This window comes from Ciona intestinalis, chromosome 9 (genome assembly GCF_000224145.3).
Source record: "Ciona intestinalis chromosome 9, KH, whole genome shotgun sequence".
Taxonomy (NCBI): Eukaryota; Metazoa; Chordata; class Ascidiacea; order Phlebobranchia; family Cionidae; genus Ciona; species Ciona intestinalis.
In genome coordinates, this window is record NC_020174.2 from 1911055 (window position 1) to 1922600 (window position 11546).

The 11546-nt window shown below is 31.6% G+C and overlaps 4 protein-coding genes across 4 annotated transcripts; 1 reads left to right on the top strand and 3 right to left on the bottom strand.

Moving 5' to 3' along the window:
* Positions 1 to 1604: 1604 nt before the first annotated feature.
* On the bottom strand, positions 1605 to 3405 carry LOC100181974 (WD repeat-containing protein 6-like). Its single transcript, XM_018813322.2, has 6 exons — positions 3278 to 3405; positions 2849 to 2952; positions 2650 to 2719; positions 2262 to 2340; positions 2065 to 2201; positions 1605 to 1717 (listed from the first exon to the last, which is right to left on the bottom strand). The coding sequence occupies exons 1-6, from the start codon at positions 3345 to 3347 to the stop codon at positions 1701 to 1703; spliced, it is 477 nt and encodes a 158-aa protein (XP_018668867.1). The 5' UTR covers positions 3348 to 3405; the 3' UTR covers positions 1605 to 1700.
* On the top strand, positions 2952 to 6847 carry LOC100185108 (sulfiredoxin-1-like). The gene is made up of 5 exons (XM_002129978.4): positions 2952 to 3032; positions 5070 to 5169; positions 5410 to 5556; positions 5957 to 6054; positions 6435 to 6847. The coding sequence occupies exons 1-5, from the start codon at positions 2959 to 2961 to the stop codon at positions 6544 to 6546; spliced, it is 531 nt and encodes a 176-aa protein (XP_002130014.3). The 5' UTR covers positions 2952 to 2958; the 3' UTR covers positions 6547 to 6847.
* LOC100184340 (probable RNA-binding protein EIF1AD) lies at positions 3237 to 4606 on the bottom strand. Its single transcript, XM_002130000.5, has one exon. It carries the CDS (start codon positions 4367 to 4369, stop codon positions 3866 to 3868), a length of 504 nt encoding a protein of 167 aa, XP_002130036.1. The 5' UTR covers positions 4370 to 4606; the 3' UTR covers positions 3237 to 3865.
* On the bottom strand, positions 6014 to 11478 carry LOC100186742. The gene is made up of 16 exons (XM_026835801.1): positions 11329 to 11478; positions 11013 to 11169; positions 10655 to 10767; positions 10216 to 10410; positions 9754 to 9860; positions 9518 to 9589; positions 9343 to 9440; positions 9247 to 9286; positions 8965 to 9039; positions 8702 to 8734; positions 8331 to 8363; positions 8044 to 8108; positions 7766 to 7883; positions 7638 to 7695; positions 7109 to 7242; positions 6014 to 6740 (listed from the first exon to the last, which is right to left on the bottom strand). Exons 1-16 carry the CDS (start codon positions 11343 to 11345, stop codon positions 6715 to 6717), a joined length of 1341 nt encoding a protein of 446 aa, XP_026691602.1. The 5' UTR covers positions 11346 to 11478; the 3' UTR covers positions 6014 to 6714.
* Between the last annotated feature and the right edge of the window lie 68 nt (positions 11479 to 11546).

Below are 11546 nucleotides of genomic sequence, written 5' to 3' on the forward strand. Positions count from 1 at the left end.
GCTTGCCCATAAGACATATGAATATACAGCAGTAGCGCCATTGAGCTTTGAACCTGGTATCTTTCAGTTACAAGTCAAGCACTAAACCACTGCACCATTTGTAAGCATATTGATAATCATGCTAAAGCAGCGGTTCCCAACCTGTGGGTCGCGACCCGAACTGGGGTCGCCTGACAATTTGCCTGGGGTCACCTGAGGCCTTCTGAGAAGTTTAGAATTTCATTAGTTTAGAAATTTAGAAAGTTAACTCCTAACAATGGGCAGCTCACCACAGAGCGCATCGCGATTTTACTAGAGTACTAGACAAACCAGAACACCCTGGGCCTCATTACAGGATTTTCGTTTAATAATGGCAAATATGCTCGGAAAGCAAGATTTTAACGGCAGTTTAGCGGCCATGAAAAATTACAGGATTTACTCGTTTGATTTAAGGTAATTCATTACGTCACAAAGGCCTTTACCATGAAAATAAAAATTTAATTGCTGATTGCTGAAATGCATTTAAGCAAAAGTTGGTTTTGAGGTCGCGATTTTATTGAATTCCCGGCATCAACCATAGGTAGCCTACGATAGCTAGCCTAGCCTACATAACTTTCAAAAGCGACCCAACTTATTTTATCCTTGGGGTCACCGCAACTTGGCAAATATTATAAAAGGGTCACGGCACCAAAAAGGTTGGGAACCGCTGTGCTAAAGTCAAAACAAACAACTATTTACCTCCATTAGTTGCTAAACTTAATAAATTTCCTCTGCAATTGATTTTTTTCACAACATCAGCTTTTACAATTGAGTTATTTGGATTCAATGACCAAATAATTGCCAAACCATCTTCAGAAACACTGATCAGATAGTTCTTGCCATCTAAAAGAAGGTAATTAAAATGTTAACTGCTCCAACCCAGTGGTTACTAATAGTTTAACTAAATTTGCAGGAATCAACGCAACCACCTACAAAAATCCATACTTGTAAAATTGGTAAATTACGCAGTTTAAACCTTAGGTCTTTTGGAGTGCCTTGCTGTAGGCCCTCACCTATAGTATATACAATATAATGTAGTAAGACACACAGAACATAACCTAAACCTACCTCTTGTTATTGAAAGAACATTCCACACCCTTGCTTCGTGGCCATACATAACACACATACACTGTGTAGTAGTTGTTGTTTCACCATATATAGTTTGTAATAAAGATGAACATTTCCATATTCTAATGCTACGGTCGTCAGATGCACTTGTTAATAGCTGTCAATCAAACTAATTAAGTTAATAATGATGTAAACATTAAACAGCAGTTAAGTATCTGCTTATGAGTTACTTAATATGCAAATGATTAGTATATACACATAACAAATATATAATTGTTTGTTTAACAAATAAAACACTCAAAACATTCATAGGTAGGTATATGGTAAAAAAGCTATTTCATATGTTACCCTATAAAATAACTATATTTATAAAGACGATTATATATAGGAAAGTATAGGGGATAATTTAAGAATTACTAAATAAGACTAAAGTTATCAATATTAAACGGGGTGTTCAAAATAACTCACATTTGTTTTATGATCATATGAAATATGAAATATCACGCCATCATGACCGACCACCCTTTCCATTATTTCAACCAACCCACCCCCAACACATGGTTGCCACACAACTATCTGATTGAATACAGTACCGGCACATAATATCAACTCATTTATGCTGTGAGCTGCTCTGGACAAATGATTTTATAAATTTAATGCTGAATAACTGAATCTAACTTATTTATTCTAAGGGTTATGGCGTAATGACAGGGGCAATAACAGTTTTTTTTCTGTATTATACACCTAGTGCCTGCTTACAAGTTACCACATATGATACTTTACATGTATAAAAATATTTCAATGACAAAAGCATAAAAACATAAAAGTGATAAAAATTACAGTTCAAGAACTGACTTTCTACTTTAAAATTTCAGAATATTTAAAAAGAAATCTTAAAATTAAGAAAACATTATGGCAAAGTGTTGAATTTTAGCTACAATTTCTCTTTTCAAAAAAAACAAAAACACAAAACCTTACCCCCATATTGAATAAAATGAGCTGAATATAAAATACATTTCTCCTTGCAATGAATTTCATGAAGAAACGCAGATGTTTGAAGATCGATGATTAGTACAGTGTTATGGGCAAGGGCAACAGCTATACAACGCTGTGGACTAAAAATGAAACACATTTTTATTTACTTATATTATATTGTGTTAATAGTTAAACCTTACCCTTGAATAAAAGTGGTGTCTAAAACCCAATCATAACATTCAAACTTGTGTTTTTCTTTAAAATTTTCATCAGAGCAATCTGAAAATAGTGATTTAATTACAAAACACAAGTTTTTGCATTCAGTCAAAGACACAGAAAGTAACTTGATACAACAACTGAATTGTAAAATATGTGGGTAAACAAAACACAAGTCTTTGTAGCTGTATGGAGCAAAGTAACGAACGTAATGAGCACTGCTTTAAAAATTATACCAGTACTTATTACTCATAATATATTTATAGCTATCTTACTATGACAAAAAAATTATTAATTGTATGATATTAATATCATTAGTGGATTGTAAAACTTATGTTAATAATCATAACACACTTTTAGAAACATGCCTACCTGATGTTAAAACAGAAACATTTTTTCCACCGTAGACAATTACTTCAAGTGCATTAGAAAAAGATACACACTGTAAATAAAAAAAAAACAAATTTATAGTTAAATAAAAGCTTAATCACCTATTTTAATACATATATTTCACTTTATAAGTAATAATATATTACTATTTTACTATATTCAATAAACCTACAATGTTTACCTTAATCCCATGTACCACAGAGTTTTTAAAAAGTTGTAACTCCTGGAATAAAGTAAGTTGGTTTTCTTTGAAAAACTTGAAAATCTGGACAGTACCACCTTGCCCTGATAATGAAAGGATACATGTTTCATCTATACACCTCAATTTTAACCCAAGCTTTAAGGTGTTACAAATATTCCATAAGGTAAAATATGCTAGCCACTGCATCATTTAGTCATAAATTTACATTATTTGTGATATGTTTTATATTCTAAAACTAAATTTAATTTAAAAGTTAAATATATATAAATTATTAAATTGCATCTTGTATAGGCTATTCTCTAACAAAAACGCAAATTGTGTGAATTTGCGTTTTGTACAACTTATTGCCAGTTTCAAAGCTGTAATACTTTGTATTCTTGTATTGTAAAAGTTAAAATAATAACGCACCAACAAATATATGATCCTCATTCATGCTGAGAGCTGTCACTGGGAGTTTTTGAAAGACAGATGTCAACATATTGTAAGCTATATATAAATACTTGATTTTCTAACTTTAATACACCTTGATAATCAACAAGAGTCCAGAATTATATTATGTGACATTCATTTTAACAAAAAAACGCAAAATAATATACCACAAAACAAGCTCTTGTGATATATGGCACTACTTTTAATTTCTAATCACCATATTTAACAAACACTGGCACATTTTGGGGCTCATTTTATGATCATATTTGTGGACCTATTACCAAAAACTGATCAGTTACTTTATCTTTCTATTATCCCCACATTCATTTTGTTAAAAATGATTCTGAAACTCTAGATGTGCCACTGCAAGTATTACAACACAAGTAGAAATAGCATTTCAAGGTTGCCACCATAGAGGTTATGTGTACATTTCACATATTTCTACCACAAATTTCCCTCTTAAAAAAACAAGTCTTTATAAACAAAACTCCCATGTTATTGTTAAGTTTGAATGAAGATGTGATTTTATTAAATCTTTTGGCAAATATCAATAAATATGTTTCATATTTATTCTTCATCTGATGTTTCCTCTTCTGAGTCAGAGAGGAAAATCTCAGGAGGGCGATTTGTATTGACGAAGATGTCCGATAGATCATCATCATCGCTATCCTCCTCACTTCCTTCGACGGATTCATTTGAAATTTTCAATTTTTCTGTTTCTTTTACAATCTCGAAATCATTGACTTTTTCTTCAAATTCTTTCGGCCACATTTTGCAAATTTTTATTTCTTTGATGTGTTGAGCGTAAAGAATCCTCACTATTTCACCTTTGACTCTATCGCCTTCAATAATAGGCTCTGTGATGACATAATCACCGCGTTTGATCCAAATATTCTTCCGAAACTTGACAGGAAGACTGGCGAGAAATCTCTCCCCAGAAGGGGTAATAACTTCGTGTAAATTTGAGCCAGAATTACCCAGAACTTTCACAATTGTTTGATCTGGTGCCGGCATGCTGAAGTTTTCCAGCACTTCTTTGATCACATGTTTACGTTTTGTTGCAGCAGTCATTGGTATAATATTAATACCAGTAGATAATATATAAAGTTAATGGAAATAGAGATTATAGTTTTTTGATGAGCTTTTTTTGACAGCAATAGCAGTTTAGCTGCCACGTTACACCGGTGACAAATTTAAGCCGCCATAATCGGAAAGAGTGACGTCTTCAGTTGAAATGATTGTTGCAAAGAAAGGTGTTTTCTGATACAATTATTATTGTGTTTATCATAATATTAATTAAACTAAAAAAAATCTGCAAGTATAAGATATAAATGAACGTTATGTAGCCACCAGCAATTAGTTATTTTCTATATATCCCATGCGCATTTAAACACGATAAAACGCGTATTTACAACTAGTTTTCGGCCATTATAATATACAATAAGTATGAAAACCTTCTTACAATCCATGTTGAAATTTCTTGAGTTACGCCACCACGCTTATAAAACAAATTTCTTATTTGACCAAACGGGGAATTCCCGTATAGCATACGTGACGTTTTGTTACGGGGTATCAAAAGTTGGCACACGATATTTACTGTGTATATTTAACATATGTTGAAGTAATTTTACATATACAGTATTACAATTGCTTGCTTTTGTAACCTTTAGTGTATTTGTGGGGATTATTAAAGTTAAACCAAACAGCTGGGTGCAATCATGCAAAACGAATGTAAACAATGAGTAAATTTCAAGGGATTGTGAAATTTCAGAAAAATCTATGTTGTAATGAATAAGTTGGTGTACGACTCTTCTTTATTACTTCTGTGCCTGCGCGTTTTCTCACGTACGACAGCAACATCTGCTGCAATGGTAATAAATTCTGTTTTAATTTGTAGTAACGTGTTTAGGCGTGTTATAATACTGTATATAATACAACCACTACACATATTATTATTTTCCTTATTTGTTTTCAATTATGATAAAAGTAGTTCTTTCAAAAAGATGGCCCATAGAAACAAGTTTAGGCCTTCATACATAATGTTGTGTTTTTATTAATTATTTTAAATTAAGGAAATTAAAAGTAGTCATTATACATTTAAACTTTTTTAGGCAAACAAAAAGACAGAAGATACAAGCACAAGCATCCATAGTGGCCATATACAAGATGTTCATACGATGCCAATGAAATATTTGATTCGACCATTTCCATCAGAACTTGATCAGAATAAAGTTAAATCTTTGATGGAAACACTTGAAGTAAGTTAACCAACCATGAACTAAAATGTACGGAAAGTAATTTTAAACTGGTTCTTTTTCAATAAGGCAAACGTACAACCAAATTGAAGCTTTGCAAAAATGGAAAATGTTATACAGACCTACACTTAATCTTTTGTCATTACCACAACCAAAAAATATGGAGGTCAAGGCTCATTGCTGCAACCCATAACAACCGGTATCTTTAAAAAATTGCTCCCAACCCAACATTCATTAAAAACTAAACTTTTTCGACACTGAATCCAAATTTTCTCCTAAATTACATACTTTATAAAACTGGCAAAAAATGTACGGAATAGGACCCCCCATTGTTACAACTTCTGAAGTTCCCCTACGTAATGATAAATAAGCGACACTCACAAAACAGTTCTGTACATCTCAGGATAAAGAACTGGAAAGTTCAGTTCCCCCAATAGATGTGTTGTGGATTAAGGGAAGGGAAGGTGGAGATTATTTTTATTCATTTGGTGGTTGCCACAGGTGAGTTGTTAAGTAAACAAAAAGTAAATCACACAAAGAAGAAACAGTGGTCGTATTACAACTGAAAATATATGAACGAAATTGTAATTGAAAGATATATGAACAAAACTTTTAAAACAACAGAATGGTGTAATACATGAAGATTTTAAATACTGTAGTGGTGTGGTAGAGCGCTCTTTCTTGCAGCGATCTAAGTCTTAATTAGTTTCATTGTTTACTATGGGTTAGGTAGTTGCACTTTGTACAATAGAAATCCTTATGCGGTGCTCTGTTACAACTTTAAGAGTTTCAATTTAGATGAATTGTAATATGCAGGACTTCTAATATGATGTGTATTATTTCATTGTTAAAGTTTCATATACATTAAACCATACTTTTAGGTATGAAGCTCATAAGGTACTGAGCCGTGAAAATATTAAAGTGAAACTTGTTCGCGGGAATCAAGAAATGTTGAGAACTTATCTCGGTGCCTCAACACCAAATTTGAAATAAAAATACAATTGCACTTTCCGCCATTTTTGCTCTCAATGCACACCACTTGCATATTAGGGAGCAAATATGAAACAAAGACTGGACTTAACAGTGGCCCAACATATATGTATTAGGAGTTGAACTTAGCTGAAGAAATAAACAGAAATTTGGAACTTAATGCACAGGATATTACGAACTTTTTGATGAGTTGGAACCTGAAAAACAAATGATATAAAAAGATTAAAAAATATTTTGATTCATCGAAATACAACCTATGTATGACAGCGCACAAAATGAACAAATACATATTGTATAATCGTGATTTACTGTAATGTTAAACTTTTGCTACCACATTTAATACATTATAAAAAAAAACTCTAATTAGACTTGTATTGCCTATTATTCATAAAGGGTTCTAAATTTTGGCATATTAAATGCGTGAATGTTCGCATTTTGTTAAACATAGTGATTTGAGTTTTGGTATTTAATAGTTCTATTGCATTTGTAGCATAGTGTGATCAACTATGTGAAATTAGCTTAGGCAAAATAAATAAATGTAAAAGGTCAAATTGTGTTTACAAACCGGACATGACATCCTTTACAGTGCTGCTAGTTGTGAAGACACTGTTGTTGCATTGTGACTGGTTAGACATGAAGTTTCCCAAACTTAATGGAGGTAGGGAACATGTGGCTAACCATGGGGCATATTGGTTGGATCTAAAGGTTAGTTTGTTAAATAAGAATTCAAGTTGGGTATTTTGGAAACCTATGGTTTGAGAGCCAAATGTGGCTACTTTAATAACAAAATCCAGACTGCAGATAAATCTAAGTTTGCATTTTTAGCATGGTTGTCACGATGTGCAAATTTTTATATCGTAACATAACATTCAAAACAATCCATTTACTACAATCATATTTGGAAATTCCAGGCGTTATTTTGGTTGCTTGCAATTTTTTACCAAGATATTTAGATGAATTCAGCTGTTTTGGGGAAATTTACTTCATATGCAAACTGTACATGCCCCTAAAAAAAAACATTTAGAACTATGTAGTATGGCTCCATTAGCGAAAAGATTCCTAAACCCTGATATCAGTAATGTTATAGGACTTACATGTTGTTCTGTAAGTTGCTCACATCATTAAAGTACAATTCGGGTGGAGATGAAATACCTGAATAAAAAAAAAAAAATGATTTTAAAAAATACCCATAAAAAATTAATTTTGTCAATGTGATGATTACTTTGCTTGTTGGAAGGAGAATTCCCACATTTCAAGATTCCAGTTGCGACAGCAGCAGATGCAATGTCACAATTAATGTTTCTGTTCGCTGATTCACTATTTTTCTCTTGTAAGTTTATCTGTAAATTTTAATACAAATTAAATTAAGAACCCTTCTTTAATCACAAGACACAATATACGAGCTGTAAACTAACTACTAAAATTTGAACAAGCATATGCATCGGTGAACCTGTTCTTCCTTTAGTTTTATTATTTACGTCAAATAAGAAGTTTAGCAACCTGCAAAGTTGTAGGTGATGGTGTATGGTGGTTGGTTGCTGCATCTTTAGGGAGGGTTAGTTCAGCTGCAAAGTTAAGTTAGTGAAATTGATGTCTAAACTTTGACTAAACATACACTAACAAAAATCATGGTAACTAAGAAACTGGAAAAAGGCAGAAGAACAGTTGAAAAATACTGTTCCCAAAAAGTAGTGGTTACAACTGAATTTATGAAAAAAACATAGAATACCAAAAGAAAAAAGTATTAGTTTTATCAAAATACTAATAGGCATACATCACAAACTTACTTGGTTTGTCAACAGAAGGAGTGTTGTTGTTCTCTAAATACATGATGGATTTAATTTTATTTTGTAGCAAATAAACAAAACGTGATTTAATATTATTTAGAAAAACAAGTAAAAAATCCTTAAACAATGTCAAAATATTACTTTATTTTAGCATAAGTACTTTATATTAGCATAGGCAATTAGTAAGCATAAGTTTTTATATATATTTAAAAAAATTCATATATATTATTTCGGGTGGAGATGAAATATAAATATTTATTTATTTATATATGAAAAAAATATATAATATATATATATATATTTATTTGTATATATTTAAAATATTTATATTTATTTGAATATTAATATATAAATATTTCTTTTTAACTTACCATCAAATATTGGTGTATGTTGTTTTGTTGAAACTGAAATTATGAAAACATTTATTAAATTTTTTATCCCTCATAAATATTCCTATATGAATTGATAAGTAAGATTAGCTGATAAAATACAACACATTTTTGCAGCCAAACTTACATTAACAAAGGCTGGGGCAAAAGTTAAGTTGGTTTAATTTTTTTTGCGGGATTGTTTTTTGTTTGATAATCTGCGTGCATTAATCGCGTAGGGTATACACATTAATCAAACAATTTACCATTCTTGTTGCAATGTGGAGTACTTTGTAAAGTTGAGCTTCCATAAAAACCACGATACCAGTCAGTGGAACATGCTGCAAATATAAAAGACTATTAGACTCTAGTATTGTCGCATACAAAGTTTTCGTTGTGTATTATAAAAATGTTCCACTTGTGTTTTTTTACATTAATATACTGCAAAAAAACAATATAAGGGTTTTTCTTACACATTTGCCATTGAGTCATAGTTTAAGATCCATGTAATAGTAATTCATAAAAAAGAATAATACAGAACCACTTACTGTTAGGTTGGTTGTTGGGTGCAATCAGTTTTCCAGAACCCTAAGGTAAATATTTACATTATCATATGCAATACCTTGAATAACACACCAACCTACCATTACTAAATCAACAGCAGTAGATGAACTTGCCTTGGATGTTAAAACTTCATTTGATTGTAAAACCGGTTGCCACGTTTCAGACTTCACATTTGTAACTTGTTTTAAAAATATAGTCACAGTAAAAAATATATTCTATATATATAAATATGTTTTACACTAATAATAAACTTACCTCCATTTGGTTTCTGCTGTTCAGTTATTTCACCATTTTCACTGACGTGTGAAAACGTGAAATTCCCATCAACTAAATAAAACTTAAATTAAAAAATTATATGGGTACAAAAATGTAATAACCCAATATTGCGATAACGGTCAAAATCTGTTCTTAATCCCAGTTCCCCTGGATTATTATGCTACATACGTACATACCTTTCCAAAATAAAAGAAAATTGTACTAATATTACTTACATTGTTTCACTGGCACATTTGCAGCTGGAGGATAGTAGATGGATCTTGATGTACTTGCTGTAGTTTGCATTGGGATTGATATCAACTGTCCTGATTGTGATTGACCACTGTAAAGAAGTTATAATAGCTTGAAATATATACTGTAAAGAAATTATAATCAGGGTTACAGAAGCCTTTTTGTGAAGCATTAAATCGAACATAATCATAAATCAAATTGCACAGACCTATATACAATGTATATTACTGCTGTCACTTCTAAAATGCTTCTTTATTAAAATAATAATGACATTAGACAGTTACATTTTATCATAATAAAGACCATAGCCTATTGCGAGTACAATAGTAATTGATTGTTTCACAAAAAAACAGAACGTTATATTTATGACAAAACCATAATATGAATGATATTAACTGACTGTGTGGGTTATTGCACAACACAAAATGTATAGTTAAATATTTAACCTGAAAGAAGGTTGTGAGGCAAACATGGAATCTTGTATCGTCTTCTGATGTGACCATGGGTGATTTCCCATCCTTGCAGATAATGCATCATAATAGGATGGTGCCATGCATGAGTGTTTCAATAACGGATCAACATCTGAATTTGATGATGATGGTTGTGGAGTGTAGTTTGAAAAGGAATGACCCCAAGAACAACTGTAGATGGAAAACAACAAGAGTAACTGTAAATAAAAAACAAACTATTATTAAGCAAATAGCTTTAACATAATAGATACAAGCTGTGTGTTTAACTTACGAGTGCACAATAGGTTTTTTGTTTGCCTAATTCGTAAAAATGTAGAATGCAATATAAAATAGAACCCTTGAAACTTACAGCAATTAGAAACTAATTGTATAAATATAAGCGTACGTCAATAATATAGAAAGGAATTATAGTTACCCTGGTTCAGAAGATTTAGATCTTTTTGCACTTGTGTTACTTGAAATTGTTTTCTTCAAAGATTTTCGAAAATTTTCAATTTCTTCTGTTTTTTGTCGGTATGCGATATAGACCTACGAGCCAATAATGCATAGAAATTAAATTCTTGAAAGCATTGGATTTTTAGGTATAGTGCAAGTTTACCATAATAGACTTTTTTAAGTTTAATAGTTATAAAAAACTATGAAAACAACCAGATATACATAGAGCTTATCAGCAACAAGGTAGGCTATTGAACTTTTGGTTTAAAATATGTGGTATGATAATTAAAAAAATAAACTTAATCATTATTCGTTTATACAAATTAGTGAAATCTTACCTTATTTAAACAAGCTGGCTTGTCTTCATTCAATACTGTGTGCATAATATTGATGTATTCAACTGTTTGTTCCAGCAAAGATGCCATGTCTTTCTTAATGTTTACTGAATGCGGCAACAAAGTCCGTAGTTTGTCCAACGAATTGTTTATACGTTTCCTAACCACAGGCATAATTAAATTTAAATCGTGCAATAAACGTATCTATGCGCATCGAACTCTACGCGTGGTAAATAGTAATCTCTTTACGACTACAAAATACCTTATCTTTTTTTAAAAAACGAAGGCAGAATCAATTATTTCTAAACCAGATAATTACCTGCGAACTTTTTCCATCTTGCCGAGTGGTGTTTAGTTGCAACTTCGCGGGGCAAGCTACTCAACTTATCAGCACCACGTGAATTTAAAACTCGCGCTTTTCTCTATCAGCTTCTTCGTCGATTGGTTCTCCCTGAAGCGTTTGTTGCGCAATAATTGATCAAAACGTGTTACACAATAGCAGTGCTGCCCAACCCCATTTTAAACAAAGTATGTATC